At 44.0% G+C, this 19,649-nt stretch overlaps 1 protein-coding gene and 1 non-coding gene across 2 annotated transcripts; both read right to left on the bottom strand.

Annotated features, from left to right (window-relative positions):
• Nucleotides 1-16: 16 nt before the first annotated feature.
• On the bottom strand, nt 17-99 carry TRNAL-UAA. Its single transcript has one exon. It is a non-coding gene; the product is annotated as a tRNA-Leu (tRNA).
• Nucleotides 100-3,747: 3,648 nt separating this feature from the next.
• Nucleotides 3,748-19,303, bottom strand: STX11 (syntaxin 11). Its single transcript, XM_042796235.1, has 3 exons — nt 19,237-19,303; nt 9,889-10,093; nt 3,748-6,790 (listed from the first exon to the last, which is right to left on the bottom strand). Exon 3 carries the CDS (start codon nt 6,783-6,785, stop codon nt 5,919-5,921), a length of 867 nt encoding a protein of 288 aa, XP_042652169.1. The 5' UTR covers nt 6,786-6,790; nt 9,889-10,093; nt 19,237-19,303; the 3' UTR covers nt 3,748-5,918.
• Between the last annotated feature and the right edge of the window lie 346 nt (nt 19,304-19,649).

Here is a 19,649-nt window from a genome sequence, read left to right as displayed (position 1 = left end):
AACCAAAAAGCGTAGTTACCAGGAGTGGGGTTCGAACCCACGCGGACATACGTCCATTGGATCTTAAGTCCAACGCCTTAACCACTCGGCCATCCTGGTGCAGTTACCGGGAGCGCTCCCAGCCGCTCCTACATACGGGCGCCCGCTCCCGCCCTCCCGCCCGCGCCCCTCGGACGCCGCCGGACGCCCCCCCCCCCCCCGCTTCCCCTTCCCTTTCCCCCGCCGCGCCCCCCCCCCGCCTTCATTCCCAGTGCGGGAGGGCGCAGCGCGCACGGAGCGGCCTCTCTCGACAGCAGCGAGAGGCGGGCGGGCACCGCCCGGCGGGGAGCCGAGCCTCGCCTCGCCTCGCCTCGCCCCGCCCGGGGGCCCGCGCCCCTCGCCCCCCGCCCGGGCCGCGGCCCGTCCCTCCCCCGCCGCCCTGCCTCTGCCGGGCGCGCGGGCCGGAGCGGAAGGGGGGGCGGAGGAGGTGCGCAGGGCTGGCACGGGCCCGCCCCTGAGGGGAGAGCGCGACGGGGGGGCGGGCGGCGGCGGAGCGGGGTGTGTGTGTGGGGGGGGGGGGGGGCCGGGCCCGGTGAGGTGCGAGGCCGGCCCCCGCCGCCCCGCGATCACGGGAGAGCGGCGGGAGGGGCGGGGAGGGCCGCGGTGCCGGCGGGGGGCGCGGGGTGTGAGAGGTCTGTGGAGAGTTGCACCCAGGAGGCTCCGAAAAGTAGAACTTTGTGCCGCTTTCGCCACCCGGTGCGGCCGTGCTGCCCGGTGAGTTGTCAACTGACAGGTGCTCTTCGGAAAACCGGTGTTACGTACCGGCAGCTGACTTACTCCTGCCCAGGTGTTTCCTGGAATACGTCTTCCCTTGCACATAGAAGAAAAACAGCAATGTCCAAAGCTATTAATTGTGCTTCGTGAGGAGAAAAAACAGATTTCTTGCCAACCACACTGTACGGCGAGGCCTGCGGAAGTGCCCAGTGCCGCACTCCCGGTTAGTGCCTGCACTGGGGGCTCCTTTCCCGCGTGGAAGCAGGATGGCAAGGCGCCCCATCGCCTCTGGGCGGTCGGTGCCCATTCCCCCCGCCACCGGCTCCCGCTCTTGCCCCCTTCGCTGTCCATTTTCTAGAGGAGAAAACGGACGTCCTCCACCCCCCCCCCCAAACTTGGCCACCTTTGAGCCTGCCGCCAAGGGATGAGAAAGGACCGTTCGGTGTGGCCCAGGCTGGACTGCAGCAGCCTCCAGCAAAACGGCGGAGGCGTGCTGGGGCCGCCCGCTCCCCCATCAGCAGAGAAGGGGCACGCACCCTGCTCGGTCATTAGGCATCCCGGTTGTGGGTGGCCCTCTCTAAGGGGTCTGGGCCTCGAATTTGCAGGTGGAGGTGGTGCCTGACCTTTTCAGCTGTTAGTGCTCAGAGACCCCCAGTATGCTAGGTGTGCTCGTGAAGGAAAATACCTCTCACGTGCAATAAAAGTGAATTTGTTGACATTTTATATGCATGAATAACAGATGTGAAACTCACGCCTTTCTCCTTACTTTTATTCACAAGCTGGAGCCCATGAATGAAAGAACAGCTCTTTGGAACTTACCATGCTGTATCATCTGCTTGACATGGACATCATACCATAGCGAGCATTGCTCCCAGTTCAGTAGGGCTGTGCCTGTCAGCAAAGTATTGAGAAATGTCATCAGTTAGGTTATCTCATTCTCTTTTCGCGTCTAACATAGACACGTAGACACATAGTAAAATGATACTTTTTCCTGTTAAGACTTCATGCCCTAATAATGTATGCACTGTAAGGTGAGGTATGACAGTGGAGCTGTCTTCCACTAGCTGTTACTGGCTTTGGGTCAGCTGCTATGAAGACACTATATAATGTCCTAGAAACCTGGAGGAAGATAGATCTGCTATTGCCTTCTTACGTATTAGAGAAACAAATACCATGACTCCATGTGAAAATCGCATTGTGTTGTAAATAGATCAACTGTAATCAACGCACACAGTATCTATTAAATGATATTGTTTCCTGCCTTCATCCTATCAGTGATACTTGCCTAGAGACAGAAACACAACCACGTGTAGCTCTTTCCTTTTCAAATCAATTCCACATATCTCCCATGGTTCAAAAATTTAGAGAATCTGTTTTGTTTTCAAGAAATTATAAAATACAACTTGGGCTGTGCATTCAAAACATCCTTAATGTAGGTTAGATTAGAAAAGCAGCAGTTTAGTTTAGCTGCTCAGTCCAGCCTCCAGAAAACAAAAAAAAACAAAAAAAAAAAAACAAAAAAAAAAAGATATCTGGGTCTTAAACTAAGAGCTATAACTTTAGTTCGAGAAGTTTCTCCCAGGGCTCATGACAGAGAGGTGCCTGCTCAAGTGTGCAAGTGTGTCTATAGTCTGGGTCCCTCGCTTTGAGGTAGCAGTCGTTCCACTGCCATTTCTCTAAAATTAAACCCATGTTTAAAAAACAAAAAAACAAAACCAAAACAACCCCATTAAGATGAAATGGAGACTCATACACATATCCAGGAAGTTCACCGTTACATACCAAACATTACGTTTTGTAATAAGGGATGTTTTTGTTCTTTTATATTTATGCAATGCTCTCTTCCACTTTTAGAAGGAGCGAGGTTGCCAGTTCTCCTTTCTCTTCGGAAAGCACTGAGATTCAGGGGGTTGGGGGGTATGACGCTTCTGCTGCATTCAGTAGGAAACAAAACCAAACAGCAACCCTAAAAGCTAAAGCTGCCCCTCTTACACTTTAACTACTTTCTCCTCAAATCCAGCTGTTTGGTTTGCCATGAGGGAAGAGTAAAAAAAGAAACCAACCCATAGAAATGCTACGCACATCTCCATAGGAGTCATGTTTTCAGAATGAAAAGGCAACTTTCCTTAGTGAGCATAATAGATGCCCATTCTGCAGCTTCTGCTATTAGTATGGTAACATATCATCGAGCTAATTTTATCATCTTCTTCCACTCATCCTGTGTGGTGTGAGTCTTTGCAGCTACAGTGTGATCAGGAGTTTTCAAAAGTCTGTTTAACTGTGACTAGGCAAGTTCATGGGCTGGCAAAATTTGAGTGCTTACACAACTGAAGGATTGAAACACCCCCACAGTATTAAGCAACTAACACATCTGCAAGAAAGAGAATGATTTCTTCAGTCACTGGAAGTAATGTTTTAAGTGCCTCTAATTCACAATGCAACTTAAAAATAGCTTTAAAGGTCTCAGGCTGGTATTTCAATAATTCTCAGTTTCTTCCTTGCAGCAACAGCCTTAAGTCAGGAGAAAAGGTCTACAATTACCTTTTCTTTATGCTTTTGCTCTCTTTCCCCGTGCCTCAAATTGGACTAAAGATTTTAATATAAGCTTTGCATATCTACTAATGAAATCATCAAGAACTCTGAGAACTGCCAGAATAAATCTGACTTTTTCTTGCAGTAGAGAATCATCTTAGAATGTATGAAACTCATTTTTCATGGTTTTTAAAGGAAAAATTATGGTAAGTCTATCTCAGTATGCAACACATTTGATTTACTGTGGCAACAAATACTAGGAGGACATTTTTTTAGGTAATGTCCTTTCACCAACTCAGCGTTTAGTCCGGCTGCTTTTGAACTAAACTTTGACAATAAAAGAAACTATTCAGATCTGCTGATTCAATGTACAACACTCTGCACTTTCAGTTTTTCTTATTAAATTTTTTATTCCATTTGTAGACATACATATGTGCAAAAAAACAACAAAAAAGACCCCGTACACATTTTTATCAAAAGCGTTGGTGAGTGCTAAGAATATGCAGATGAAATTAAATACATATTTTATTCTTCACTGATGACCCTTCCCCGTGCTGACCCTTAGAGGTTTACAATATTTCTCTACAAATGAACAGTTCCATTGACTTGAATGGCAGTAGCTGCACAGTAAACGACTCCTGAATATCATCAAAACTACTGGTAATGGTGCCAGCTCAACACCCTCCTTTCTCCCACTTCAAGGTTGAACACTGGGTTATTGGAGGGGTCCTCAGGCAAGCATAATAGTGGTATCATCAGGATATCACTGAATATCAAAATATATTCTAGTTTAGAAGATCAGTGTTCCTCACTCTTCCATGTTATCACAGACAGGTGCTTCAGCAAAAGAGCCTTTCAGTTTCTGAGGGGAGTTCTCCATTTAGCTTCTGTTCATGTAAAAAAGCCTGTCTGGCTAAGAAGCATTTCCCACTAGGATATGAAAGCTTGGAAGGTGAATTTATTTTGCTGTTTCATTATGTCAATATAAATAGTAAGAAATGTTTGGGTGGTTTTTCACATATAAAATTACTGTGCAAAAGATCAGAAGGGAAAAGCATCATTGCAATTGGTGCAGGAAGATGGCTATGCACTTCTCCCAAGGAAAACTCCCAAATACAAAATATTTGAAATGTTTAAATATATTTATTAAAATAGGTACAAACAGGATCAGCATTTAAAAAAAAAAGTCACTAACTTCTGAAAAAATGTCCTGCATTAATTCAAAGGATAGAAATAGATCACAGTGTATCAAGAAGCCACCTAGAAACATTATAGTTGGAAAACCTTCAGAAGTAGGAGCTATAATCACTCACCAGACCTTATGAATACACATTTCACTGACAACACTCAGTGGTTTCCAGGGCTGTGAATTTTCTATTCCCTCCTCATATTCCAAACCTACTGCGGGTAGACTCCCCTTACGCAAAAGGTAAGATTACTTTTAAGCTTGACAAGAGCACTGAAATACCATTAAAATGTTGTTTTCTTTCTTCTTCAGGTGTACTGAAGAAATACGTCTAATTTTCTTTCCCAGGTGGAGATTTCTTAATAATGGGAGAAAAGTCATAGTTTTTGTATACCAGTAAAACTGCATGTTAATCCATTTAATCCTTCATGTTATTTAAAATAGATATAAACACCCCCCCCCCCATATTCAATCAATGCTTATAAAAAAATAAGTCTATTGACAGGATAATCCTTCCACTAAAACTGCTTGTGTGTATGTGCCAGCACAGGAGACCCTAAAATACTTTCTCGACCCCCCGTTATCTTCTTATGGGTGCTTCTGTAGAAGGCCACTGCATGCATCTCTTCTGGATGAAGTGTTAATTGGCAGCAAAATGTATTAGAAGCATAAAAGCATGGCCGTTTTTTGAAAGAGTACAGACAGTGGCTCAAGTTAAAAGTCAGATGCCTCAGTGTTGCAGTGCTTCTAGCCACCTTGACAACAGTTGGGGGTACTCAAAATGGAGAAAAGCAATCACTTGCACACCAACGGAGCAAAACGTTCATATTATCATTTAAGGTACAGTTACTTCTGTTAAGATTCAGGACAGGTGGAAATCAAGTTGAAATAGAAACTAGCTCTGTGTCCTGCTCCTGCTAAAAGGCTCAGTATTTTGTCAAATGAACAGAGCAAAAAATCTGTTCAAGGATTTGCATTAAGCAGGCTCCAAACTAGTTAAAATGGAAACCTCCTGATTCTGTGGTGTATTGTGTCACCCCAGGTGGTAAGGCTGCACTGCCTGCAGACTCACTGACAAATAAGCATAAAGTTACTTCTTGAAATTTCTCATCTTTCCTAGGCTGAGTTATCAGCCCATCATTCATTCCTCTTTCTTGCCTATCTGAAACAAGCATCACTGCAGAGATCTTCTTGTACCTCTACCTACAGCAACAGAGTGCATTTCAATTAAAAATAGATTAAAAATCATTTTATCAACATTTCAAGGAGCTCTCAAATAGAACAGCTGTCAACACATGTAGGAAAAAGTCAATGAACAAAAACAATTGCAAAATAGTGTGCCCCCCCCTCCCCAATTTCTAGGGGTTGTCATTACAGAAAAGTCACTGGAAAGAATGCCTGATTTTGAAGACATTCAGGCTGGTCTGTGATAGCTTCAGTGGGATAGTCACCTTCTGCAACAGGATAAGCAGCAGCAGAGGATTGTTCTGAGGGGGTGTTTTCTTCTGTATTCCAAAGCTTTTTTCACTTGCTCTTTAGCTTCTCCTACATAGTCCTCAACATTTTGCATATTTATCTCAATGACGTCAAAGGTGTCCGCCTGTTCCTCCACTAGCAGGGCCACCTGCAGAAAGAGCTCGTGAACTTCTTTAATGCGACCTTCTAATTTCACCAGCTCTTTGTGACGTGTCTCTATCTCATTCAAGGCTGAGCGAGCCCCCTTGACATCCGACAAGAGGTTCTCAGAGAAGACATCCCATTTGCCTTGCTCAATCATCTCCTCAATCTGGTTGCCAGAAACTTCTTTGCCCATGATCTCTAGCTGACGCTGAATTCGAATCTTGCAGTTCTCCCGTTGGTTCATCTCAGTTGCGTTGTATTCAAACATAGCTTCCTGAAAGGCGTGCATGAGGTCAACGTAGTGGTTCTTCGCTACCCTGGCAATGACAGACATAGCCCCGTATTTTGTTATTGCATCTTCGCTGAAATCTCTCATTATCTGGAGTTTCCTGTGGATGCTTTCTCCACGGGCCTTGATGTCTCTGGCAATACAATTAGTATCTCGTTTGATGCTACTAAGGCGGCGCATGGAAGTAAGGAAGCGGCTGTTTTGCTTTCTGAGCCGCTTGACATCCTCTTTTAGGTGGTCATTTTCTGTCCGGATGTTCTGTATGTCTTTATGAAGAATTTCCAAGGCATAATCAGTCTCATAAAGGAGAACATCGTGGGGTGAATTTTCATCATCCTCACTATCAGAAAACTGTTGGTTGTGTAACCTGGCAAATTCACGCAGCTCATTTAGCCGGTCTTTCATCCTGCCTGTAAAACAGAACAGGAGCAAAGAAGCTTAAAGTAAATAAAATACTGGTTTACAAAAGTTGAAAATTCATAAGTAATAACTACATCACAGTTATAACTACATCAGAGATAACCCAAAATATCAGATTTAAAATTTGTTCGCAGTATTTTATACTCATGGATCTCAGATGCAGAACTCTGGTGCTAGAACACTGTTCTAGAAACCACAAATCTTAGAAACTAAAAAAGTGCAAGAGAGAAGACAAAAATTCCTGAAGACAAATCCAAAAGAATAATAAGCCAAAGCCCCCACAAAATGCCCGCCTTTCACTTTGAGAAAAAAACAAACTCTTGAGCAAATGATAGGAAGCCGCCAGCTATCAGTATGTGTAGATGTGTTAATAACTGAACACTTCCCACCACTGCTTACTAGAGAAATCTCCTCTAGATCTTGACCCTTAATTACATCAGCTGTCCCAAATGCCACAGGTCCACTGTCATTCTAAGCCTGTTCTTCCTGGGAGAAGAGTAGGAAGCCTCCCAGAGACAGAAACAGCATTTACCAATACGGTAGGGAAAGAACAGTTTTGAGAAATGGTGTGGAATGTATCAAGATAGAAATAAAAAAAAGAAAAGGCAAGGCAAGTTTAGGGTCTCCAGATGCTGTCATTGACCACAGTGTACCAGGCATCAATATAAACAACACAGCGACAGCACATTTTGTAAGCAAAACCATCCACTCAACCCTTCTTTTTTGTATGATGGAAACATCCTACTGCAGGAATAAAGTAACACTGTTGTTACAGATCAGGGTCTGTTTTCTATGTGTTTGCCTCAGTCATACTTAACTACAAATTTCATTATGAAGCCACAGAATGAGTAATCTGTACGGACCAGTTACAGGGTAACAAAGCAGAAGTCTCCTTTAAGTATGTTGTTTACTTGAAACTCTAGACCTCAAGTCTTTGCAGAAAGTGAAACCTGAAAGCTTAAGCAAGAACACTGCACCAAGTGTTACAGCAAGCAGGAAGCTGAAAATTTCCCATCATAACAGCTGCACATCCCATGGCCTCATTTAAATTAAGAAGAAAGACAACCAAGTTAAGAAGCAGAACCAAGCTGGACATCTCTAGATCTCCGTGTCTGGAAGATTAATTTTTGTTTTTCCAGGAATTAAAGTATCTTCACAGCATTTACAAACATGCTATCCACTGTGAATGACACATCCCTTCATAGGATCATCAGTTTTTCCCAGATTAATAAATTGCATGTGTATGTACCCAGTGTAATAGGCCTAGATCTAATGTGAATTGAAACTGCCAAGTTTATAATCCATTTTATGGGACTGTTAGATGTGTTAAAGATGTTAGGGAGGAGATGGGAAAGATTCCATCACAGACACAGTCTCTTGGGCTTGTACAGTTCATTTGGGGTATATATGGGTCTTGAGAAGTGTCCTGATTAGAAGCACATTACATTGAAGCAAAAAAGTGAATTTCAACTTAAACTAATTATTTTATAAGCAACGTAAACCAAGAAAGTCCATTAATATCCTTAGAGAAGAGCTTTCATTCCAGAATCCACACATGTAAGATAATTGTTTGAATTTCAAACATAAGCCACATAGATTCAACTCAATCATATAGCGAAAGCTTTAAGAAATTAAAGGTTTTCTACCTCCTCCCTCAACAATAATAAAATCAAGACTTTCACCTCATGCCACAACATCGAGATGAAAAATCCCCATCTAAAAGGAAAAAAAAAATAATGTGTGGTGCAGCTTAAAAGCCATGTTTACTTGGCTTTGAAACTGTATGGCCAAGTTTGCCCAGAGGCACTGAGACGGTGAGAACATCTACCCTTCCTGTGTGGAAATAGTGGACCATTTTCTAGACGGCATGATGGAAAGGGAACAAACAACGGCATCTAGCAACCTCAGAATTGTTTAGATCTCTTCTAATCACTAACTGTTTCTGAGATGCTCTTCACCTGAAATGTAGACGTGGCTCTGAAAACCAGTCACATTGCTGACTGCATTCCTGACTCTTACTGGCTTCGCTGGAGTTGATGATCCTCCCACTTCTAGTCTGATCCTTGACCTGCTGTTAGTTGTTTTCAGCAGTTTATTCTTTTAGTGTTTAGCATCTACATTTGGCAACAGCAGACAATGTTTTTTATGACTTTACAATGACAATCTACAGGAGCAAGGTGCCATTCATGTAAACTATATAATGTAAAACATATCCTGTGTGTATGTGTATGCAGGACTATGTTGCCTTTGTGCTTGCCACTCATTGAACTTGAGAAAAACTAAATTTCATCAGCCTTCCACAGAGAGGACTGACAAGCAGCTCAACAATAATTACATTTTCTTTTTTGTGCTTAACAAAGAAAACACAAACAAAACACCACACTGAGTAAGAGCTCCTGTGTAAAAAACTTGTCATTTTGTAGGAATAGGTCTACTCTTCCTTCCCCCTACCCTCAGAAGTGTAACTTGCAATTTGTCTTTCTCACCCACAACCATTTTAAGATGTTAGATAAAATCAAAATAGGAAGAAATGGAGAAACAAATTCACAGTAATTTACAACATGAAAATACTAATGCTGTAGTAAGTTCATGTGTATACTAATTCTGCAGCATCTCTGTAAAAATATTGGGGTTTATTTTTAATACAACATGAAAGGTTAAAAGTCAAGCATTAGAAAAAGAGTAAGGAGCTGTCAAGTGCAGCCTCAGATTGCACCATGATGTTGCCTACATACAGGAAAATCACGCAATTAAATACTGGCCTACGTCCTATCACTTCCACCAAGTCTCTGCCTACAGTCTGCATATGCTGAATAAAAGTTGTACAACATAAAAGCTAATATTCATAATTCAGTTCATGGACAGATATATCATTTACTACATTACTACTGTTCATTTCCTCAGAGATTTCTCCTGTGAAATCCCTGGAAAGTTCCATAAACTCATAACAGTCTTCTGGGGGAGGGCAGATCTAACAGCCCCCCCATCTACAGACAGAGGTTTCAGCCAGGAGTGATTAAGGACAACACTATCACTCTTGATGAGTTATGATGCCCACCTGGGACACCTGGAGCACAGTTTTTTGTACCTGTTACGTTCAGAAGTCAGCTCCTTCTGACTTCGGTCACTGCTACAAGCTTCGGGCACTTAGCTGAGTAAGATCGCGATGTAACAAGCTGGTCATCAGTGAATGAACACATGGATTGAGGCCACTTGTGAGAAGCTTGTCTCCAATGATATGTACAGCATCACCCACAATCTCCGTGATCCAGCAGATCCAGAAGAATCCAATTCTAAATGTGAACAGAGGGATCAAGTTACAGTTGTACTGACAATCTTCCACTTGGGGTTTCCCAGTTTCCGAGTGCTTAGCTCTAAAAGCCTACATTATTTGAAACCGTATACCAAAACTTACATTCAAGGTGGTCAACATTAGGATCTTGTAACTCTGCATTGAGAACTTGTACCCGTCAGAGTAATGACTCCACAGCTAAAGTGATCGCACTTTTGTCCTAACAAATGGATGCCATCTCTTCAAGTCTGTCCTCAGTCCTGCAACATCAGGAACTTTTTGAAATCTTCTTTCATTCTCCCTGAGTCCTGTTTTTTTCTCTCTGTTTCTAAAGCACTAGCCTGTTTCCCACTTCATCTTCACACTTCCAAGATCTTCGTCCTTATCTACATACAGTGCCTGGACATGATGGAGGACAGGAAGCTAATTACTTTCTGTCTATATTTCAGGATCATATTAGGCCACAAACACCACAAATTACAGAGGACACCTATTCAGCTTTATGCCAGAGCATGCTCAATTACTCTGTAGATTAGCATTTGCAATATTTGGCCAAAGAGATCTGTGAGGTTCAAGAAAATGTTTCGGTTTCAGCTTTCTTGAGCACCTTTCACTGAAGAGACACAGTAAATTTATTTGGGGCATTTGCAAACTGCTGCTTTGAGAGACTCATGATTTGTAATGAAAACAGCAGTAGGTTAATACGTTGTACATTACTAGCTATTAGGGATAGCCTCAGCACTCAGACTTTAAAATGAGCAGCAATCTCTCCCTTAATACAGGGCCTGGTGGAGCAGTAGAAGTTGGGCTCCTTGGCTAGAAAGCAGCTCTGCAGAAAAGGACCTTGGTGGGCTGGTGGACACCAAGTTGAACATGAGTCAGCAATGCACCCTTGTGGCAAAGGAGGCCAACAGCATCCTGGACGGGAGTACCAAAAGTGGTCGAGGGAACTGACCTCTCCCATCTGACACTTGAGAGCCCACATCTAAAGTGCTGTGTTGGTGCTGGGGCTTCCCAGCACAAGAGACATGGACACACCGGGGTGAGCCCAGGGCAGGCCACCAAGATGGTCCAAGGTGCTGGAGCACTTGACGTATGGCAGGAGGCTGAGAGCTGGGAATGTTCAGCCTGGAAAACAGGAAGCTCAAGGGAGATCTTGGTGCTGTCACCAACTACGTAATGCAAGGGTAGACCCTTCATGGAGATGTACAGCGACAGCACAAGAGGCAACAGGCCCAAGTGGAAACAAGGGAAAAGCTAGCCAGATAGTTCAGGGGAAAAATAAGGGAAAAAAGCCCTTTTAGAAACACTGCAAGAGGTGCCCAGACTGGTTTTGGAATCTCCATCCTTGCAGTTATTCAAAACTCAACTGGACATGGCCCTCAGCAACCTGTGTGTGTTTTGAGGGGGATTAGATGACCTCCAAAGGTCCAGTCTAAGTTATTCCAGTCCTCAGCCTTAGGTCAAAAGTTTGCTAATTTGAACATGAGTGCTAAATATATTCAACTACTTGCACAGGTTTATTTAAGACATATCTAACACGTTAGAATATCAAGACACCAACTACTCTGTACTCTGGAATAAAACCCTCACAAGTATAAATACCTTAATTCTAAGAGTGTGTGTTTTAATTAGCTGTCGGTTTGATTTTCTTTTGAAATACTGTGTATATTCAAACTGGAACGTGTACTTCCATGTTTGTATTTTTGGGCTAGATAAATCTGTCCTTGTGAAAATCAAGTTCCTTCTGCAGTCCATCATGGTGTGTACACCCAAACACACGCTCACACACAGAGGAAATACAGGCCAGGTAATGACTGCAGAGGTTACAAATTCAAAGCCAGATACCCACCAAGTACAGTCAGCTGAGGACATGTTCAGTACTCATCTCTTCATGTTAGCATGCTACTTCTTGGTATTAATCACAATGACTAGCATTCCCATGATGCGTGAGAAAGGCGCAAGCTGTCCTGTTGCAGTAAGACTGCAGCCCCACACAACTCTGCATGACATGGGATTTCAGACGGGAAAAGAAATCCACTCTGAAAACCCAAAACTGTGCATACACAAAAACCCCTTTCTGTTAGCCCCATATACATACAAATAGGAGTCCTGTATAGCATATTTCCCTTGCTGTGCTAATGTTCTGCAGCCTGTTATCTACGTAGAAATAACTTAGTTACACACCTGTATTTATTTCAGCTTTAACACTTGTACATCCACATCATTGAGTTTGGGAACAAACAGTGAAATAAAGCAGCAGTTTCAGCACAGCATCCATATTTCATCACCAGCAGCTGGGATGGAAGCCAGTGTACATTTTTTCTTTTTACAGCATTCATAAAAGGCAGCTTCTAGTTAATACCAGCTTGTGGATTACCAAAAGTCTGGTCAGTAATCTTTTTAGCCTTTAGCCTTACAAGATGAAGCTTTTACTTAAGTTGAAGTGGCCTTTTTGAGGAACAACAGGTATTTCAAAACAAGCCAGAGCCAGTTAAAAATAATTTCTATCAGGAGTTCTTCTCTTCCTCAGAAGGTAAAAGTCCTTCTGTGCTCCACTACAAACCCACGTGGCTTATCCTGTCTCTGAATGACATGTGCTCTTGGCTGTATGACACACAACATATGTGATCCAAGAAACAAGTGGTGGGCAATTAGGAAATAACCTACTCCTAGGCAGAATTACTTCATAGCTAAGTGTGTGTCAGCACATTCCAGTAACTTCCCACACTGCTTGCAGAGGATGGAGTATTGATGGAAATCCACTCAGGGGGCTGGCTGAGTTGAACACACTCCATTACAAGGCAAACAGCATGCTGCTGTTGCACAAAAATGCAAGTCATGTATGGGTAAAAGAAGTGTTAAATGCAACTGAAGCCTTACATTTAAGAGTTGGAGTCTTAATCATTTTATAGTATCTTTCTGTTTTGAAAACAACTGTCTTAGACCAGATTTAATAATTTTGCCCGCTATTTGTTGTCCAATAATAGATTTGACAATATTAATTAACTTGGAAAATAGACTATTGTTTACAATAGGTTTTTCCTCTTTCCAAAAGAGCTTCTAATTGACTCATAGCAGAGTGCTAGTCATCTTCTGAGACCAAATTCCCTGTCTCCCCAATCATGTCCACCACTAGTGGAACAGCAGGCTTGAATTTCTGAAATCACTCCTCTTTTTTCTTGCTTCTCATCTATAAGAGCTCGAGGAAACACCAAAAATCATAACCTAATGAATAAGACCGTTTGCCGTATGGAGCTGTTTTAAGATCACATCTGTATATTAACTCCAGTATTAACTGCTATGACACAGATTAGCATTTCAAAATCTTTTTGCGGCCTCACTCAAATGAAATTATCTTCTCTGGAGTTTCCTGGATTGGGCAATGTTTAAAAATGGACAAAATGTGTTCAGGATTGGAAATACATCAGTTAACACAGAACACCAGCAAGAAGCCTCAAATGTATCTATAGACTATTGGACACTACCTACTTCAAATTGTAGTCAAAGCCTGTGTACAGCAGAACACCTCCTTTATACTTCCCGTCACCCTAGTGAGAAGTGTATGCAGTTGTAAATGTCTCAGGGCAGGTTTTTTTTTCCAAAAGCTCGCATGAAATGTCAACTTCTCCGTTTGTACCTGAACAACTGATTTATTACAAGCCAATGTATTCAGAGAAGTAGGGATGGCTCCATTCTTCGCAGGCTATTTCTGAAGTTGTCAGAATCTCCAAGTCTCCAGTGGTTCCTTTCCTACTATAAAGGCTAGGAAAGGCCTAGAGGAAAAAAATTAACATTCAAATAGTTTGTTGCCTCTAACTCAAAATAATGAGGCAATAATTGCTTGAATACTGATAGCTTTGGAGGTTCTTCTTTGACTTATCCCAGTTTCTTTACCAGTATTCAATCTCTTCAACATAAAGTAATTCTCAATTTTTGTATGACAGCATGTTATAAATTCAAGGATCTAGGGTGCATCTCCTACCTCCCTAAGGTATTCAGTAAGGTTAACAATCTCAGTGTTTTCCATAGACTAGTTATCAGGTTTTCTAGACATCAGTATCAAAACTAGGAGAAGCTGCTGCCATGCATTAAAAGCAAACACAATATGCATCACATTTTTCACATATTTATGATGAGATTGACAACAAAATTTGAAGTTTTAACTTCTTATTACACAGTAACACGTGCTCAGTAAACATCCTTGCCTTGGAGAGAACAGCTTGTTGTATATAGGTTGACTGCTGCTATTTACTGCATTGTCTAAATTTTCACATTGTGGATCACCACTGGCAAATTTTCAATCCTGGACAGATGATAAAATGGATTCTTAGTATCTCCTCTTGACATTTTTCTCAAAAGTCACACCAATGAGCAATTGTAACTAGATTTGGTTTTGTTTGGCTCGGGGAAGAGGGGGGCTGTAGACAAAAAAGGTTTCTCCATCTTCACTATATGGTCCATTGCAAAGTGTTAAGTCTTCATGTGCACTGCTTGAACCTCCTCCCAAATTCGGGAACTCCCTCCAGCAGTTGTCATGTTTATGTATACAGATGGAAGTTAAGGACAGGAGAGGCTAATGCACATTCCAAATTTAGCCACTTCCTTCTCTTAAGGATGCTAGAAATAGGATATATAGTTGGCAACTGCAGATATTGAAAACCTGCTAAATCCTTGAGACCTGCAAGCTGACTCATCGGTTGTGATGTGCACAGCTTCCTAAAAGCAGAGCACCATTACGAAGAGTAGATGAACATGTAGGGGATTGTATTTTACCCAAGGGGAGGAAGAGCAGTCTCACAGCCGCTCTCCATTCAGGGCTTTTCAGTACTCACAGCACACTGCAGGCTGACTACTGCAGCGTCCCTGCCCTTCCTGACACCGGCAGCACCAAGGTCTTCAAGTAAAAATGGCCTGGATGGAGACAAGGTGGGGGGCGTGAACTGCACCTCCATGGGCTTGGCAAAGAGTTAAGCCAGAACCATACCACTAGCATAAACAGTGAGACAGCCATACATGCATTTCTTGGCAATTACTACAGCTCAGCATCGTTATGAGTCACTGTGCAAGGAAATCACACGACGACGCACTCACAGGCAGTGCTGTCACTACAGTGCCCTGAGTATATACATTATCTAATTAATCACCTTGGCTTCCCTGAAACACATTGGCTCAGTGAAATAGCTATGTACATACCACATTTATATAACTACTATTGCTACTACACGGTGGTATTTATAAGCGATTTAGACATTATGTTGGCATCCAAGTAGAAATATGAGCTTGCATGTGATCATCAGTCAGAAGCAACGTGCTCTATAGACATTTTTTAAATTGGCACAACAGCATTATTTTTTAACATACACATATATTTAAAGCTTGTAATAGAGTGTTACAATCAGAAATCAAGTATTCTTTATTTTAAAAAATCCCTTTAAGGTTAAACACAGGGTGTTTTATTGGTATTTTTTCACATGGGCCAGTACACGAGGCTCAGTTCTGGATCCTACTGCAAAATCTACACAACTGTAATTGGACCAAAATAGTTTCAGTCAGAAAATAACCTGCACATCCACACATGCATATCCACAGCCTCAGCCCCAGGTCATGTCAGGTGCTGGCAGGCTTTATGGCAATTACTCTACACTTCTTAGCAGCACGTGGGTGTTTACAGGCTCATTCAAAGTACCGGTGAAGTTGAGACAAGATATAGATGTAATTAGGGACACACTGGCCAGTTGTACTTAGAGAATCTGTTCGTGACTGGGCATACCCAAAGCTCAAGCAAGCTTTATTCTCTTTCAAAAACAAGTGATTTGTCACTGACACAAGTACAGCACAGAGGAAAGGCATAGTAGGAAAAGCTGGAGCGTTCAGTACTTTCTTGGCTTTTGTGAACATGAGTTTGTCAAGAATAATCTTGTCAATTAATGGGTTAACTGTCATAGTAGATAAAGCAAAAGATGCACGCATGATAAGCCATCTGAAGTCAAGATACGTGACATCATGCTCTCTGTGATAAACTACAGAAATATGATCTAGATGAGAAGTGCCAAACACCGTGTGTGATAGGCTATATGAGGTATCAAGATGCTCCACACTATCAGCGAAAGCTATCAAAACAGATGTAGAAACTGAACGGCATGCTCCCCTCATGCAGAGCCCCCCCGGTCCCCAGGAGGGGGATCCCAGGAGCCAGCCCTAGGCAGGAGCAATGCTGCTGCTCCCCGGGAATGACGTTCCTCACCAGAGATGGCTCACGTGGGGGCCACGTCTTGGGAAGCAGCCCAAAATGCAAGTCTAACCAGAACTAGCTTTTCTGCAAAACTGCATAAGAGTAGAAATCCTGCATTTGGTGCTGAGATTAGTTTATTGGATCAAATTAACATTGTCTCAGTAATTTTTGCACCGTGTTTTGTCATCCCTGTACTACAGGGATGACCAAAGAGTCAAAGAAAATGGATGGACCAGATAGAAGATACTGGAAAGTCTATCCAGTTCAGCACCTTCGTACTTGACACAGCAGCCATCTTCTAACCATCAGAACTGGTTTTGAATATGCCAACGTTATGATGTGTTCCTGTCACACTCAGAGGTTATCCATCTTTTCCATTAGCAACTTGGAGAGTGGAACCAAACATCAGCCTGGACAGTCTCCAGGTGACACTGAACTGGAAGGGAGTGGAAGTGAGCATTTGGTGGCAGAGGGGAGCAGCAGTGATGGGATTTTAAGATGATCTTGGCAAGTAAGAGAAGTACTAGCAAAAATAAAAGGAAATTCAACCAAGATGAGCCTGGTATGGTACATTTAGAAGAGATTATTTGCACAGATAGAAACTAAGGAACACCTAGTTTGGTATTGGGAAAGCATTGGTGGGGTTATAGCAGATTGCTAAAAAACAAGTTCACAACATAATGCCATTGTAAAAAAAACCTTGTCTTATATGAGAGATGACATGGGAAGAACTGGTTTTACTCTGCTTGGCACAGGTAAAGCCTCAGTTGGAATGGTACTTCCTGCACCAGTTATCACGCTAGGAAAACAGGAGCATACTGGGCATTGTCTCCAAACAGTTTAGAAAATACAACCCTGGAGGAAGAGGAGTTGAAGGAATTACATTCATTTCATGCAGAAGACCAGGGAGAGAGACACAGCACTCCAATGTATAAAATGAGTTTATAAAAATAGAAACAATCAGTTTGTTCCTTGTGTTGACACTGGAAACACACAAAGTAATCCATCTGTTTTACACACGAGATCTATGTTGAACTAGCTGTGACTAGCTGAAAATTGGACCATTTCTCTGTCGGAGCACTGTGGGACCCTCTTTCCTAGAGGACAGAGAGAGGCTACAGAAACATCTCTCAAGTCTGGTTTAGGAGCACTGTTACGATGCACCGAATGGATTAGGCAACATCGTACAGCCTCCCCATGGCCCTGCATTTCCATGACTTGCTCAGTGCCCTCGCTCCCAGTCTCACAGTGTGCCCAGCACAGTGTAGGCGCGAGCACAGGCGCCCACAGGCCCACTGCCCATGCTGGGGAGCAATTTGGGTGACCCTTTTCACCCAGCAGATTCTCTCATCTCTCTGTTATTTCTACACCGGTGGCAACTACCATTTCTCCTTTTGGAGCAGATCTTGGCTGCTGTTGTAATATAATGGAAGGTGACAGACATGGAGCCTAACCCCACAGCATGCAAGAATCTCCAAGACTGTGATACAATATACAGTTGTGTTCCATAGCATCATGTTTATCTGCAGTCTCAAGAGTTCTTATGTATTGTGTTCAGTTTCTTTACGAATATCTCTTATGACAACAGAGGTTAACTTGCAGTTTTAGCCTCAGCCAAAACACCAGATACATTTGCCATATGACTTAACATGCAATTTCAGTTTCAGAGCAGTGGTCGTACAAGGCAGTCAGTGAAAAAAACTAAGGTGAGAAAAAGGTCATCGGAAGTGCTGGGCATCTAAATCATCCTTTCTTAAGGATGACCTTTAGTCTGTTCATCTGTTAGACCTCTGGTCTGTTTTGAATAAAAAAAAAGGTACGCTTATCTTGTAGTCTCAGCACTTCCATATAAAACTATTTAAATAGCGAGTAACAACATCAGTAAGAAAGCAGCACCCTTCAAATTGTATTCGTTTCTTAAAAAGTCATAAATTGCCATTATGATCCCTGACAGCTTAAAAAATGGTTCTCAAAATACCATCTGAAGAACAGCAAGAAGTGTGAATGTCCATTTTAGGCCAGTATTATTCTTCCAGTCATTTCCTTTCCTGGTATCACACAGTTACATGCAGTTATCTCAGAGGTACACAAGTACTAATTCTTCTTGGCAGGAAAGGAAATTGATATCAATTAATAGGAAGCAATCAAAGAACACTAACTTTTGCATCCACTAGCAGATCTGGCCGTGATGATGCCCAAGAAAGGAGTAAAGCTATTATATTTTGCATATAAACCCAGTTTTCTACCAAATCTGCTCTGGAGCTATTCATAACCACATATGAGCATATTCATAACCACATATGAGCACTATGAATGAAATGTTAATGCTCATTAAGCCAGACAAATGAGGCAACTAGAAACGCAGACATCCGTTGGGGCTGGGTGAGGAGACTCATATTTGAAAGCACCTCTGCTTTTCCCTCATCCTGCGAAAAAACCCAGCCCCTCTGGAGGTACCAGAGCCACCCGAGGGCAGCTACAGCACCTCCGGACCCAAAAGCCCGATCCCCAGCCCCTGCCGTCCCTTCTGCCTCCGCACTTCAGACTTCCCCCGTAGACTCAAACGGGGCAGTTTCGTTTACTCTTACACAAAACCGAGGTGCAACGCACTCCGAAACCCCGGCTGGGCCGGCCGCCGAGCACCGGGCTCGCACCGGGGCTCCCCCCCGACAGCAGGGGATGGGACGGGAGCCCGGCGCCCGGCCCGGCGCTGCCCTCTGTCCCGCGGCAGCTCCGCGGCGGGTCGGCGCCCGGGGACCCCGACAGATGCCGAGCCAGGGCTCGGGGACACGGCAAGGGCTTCCGTCCCGGCAGCCGACGGCGACGTGCCCGGGGTGAAGGAGCCCAGCGCTGCCGGCTCCCCGAGGAAAGCGCCGCCTCGTCTTGCCCCCATCCCGGCTGGTACTCACCCCCGAGCAGGGCGGGAGAGGGGAAGCCCGCCCGCCCGTCCCGCCGCGTCCCGCTCCCGCCGCGCCGCTCCCCGAGGTGCCGCCGCCGCGGCCGCGCCGTCCAGGCAAGAGCTGGCCCGGCGGAGCGCCCCGCCCCCGCCGCGCGGTCTCGCCCGCCTATTGGCTGCGACAGGTGGGTGATTTGCATGGCGTCGCCCCGCCCCTGGAGGGGTGTCAATCACCGCCATCGAGGGACGGCTAGGGGGGCGGCCCGTGCGCTCGTCCCCTTCCTCCTCCTCCTCCTCCTCCTCCTCCTCCTCCTCCTCCTCCTCCTCCTCCTCCTCCTCCCCCTCCTCCTCCCCCTCCTCCTCCTCCTCCTCCTCCTCCTCCTCCTCCTCCTCCTCCTCCTCCTCCTCCGTCCGTCCCCTCGGGGC

This window comes from Tyto alba, unplaced genomic scaffold (genome assembly GCF_018691265.1).
Source record: "Tyto alba isolate M040663 unplaced genomic scaffold, T.alba_DEE_v4.0 Super-Scaffold_22, whole genome shotgun sequence".
NCBI lineage: Eukaryota > Metazoa > Chordata > Aves > Strigiformes > Tytonidae > Tyto > Tyto alba.
The sequence above is the reverse complement of the archived record's forward strand: the minus strand, read 5'-3'. Positions and strand labels throughout refer to the sequence as shown.

Coding starts and splice junctions, on each gene's coding strand:
- STX11 (XM_042796235.1), bottom strand. CDS start 6,785: ATGAAAGACCGGCTAAATGAGCTGCGTGAATTTGCCAGGTTACACAAC.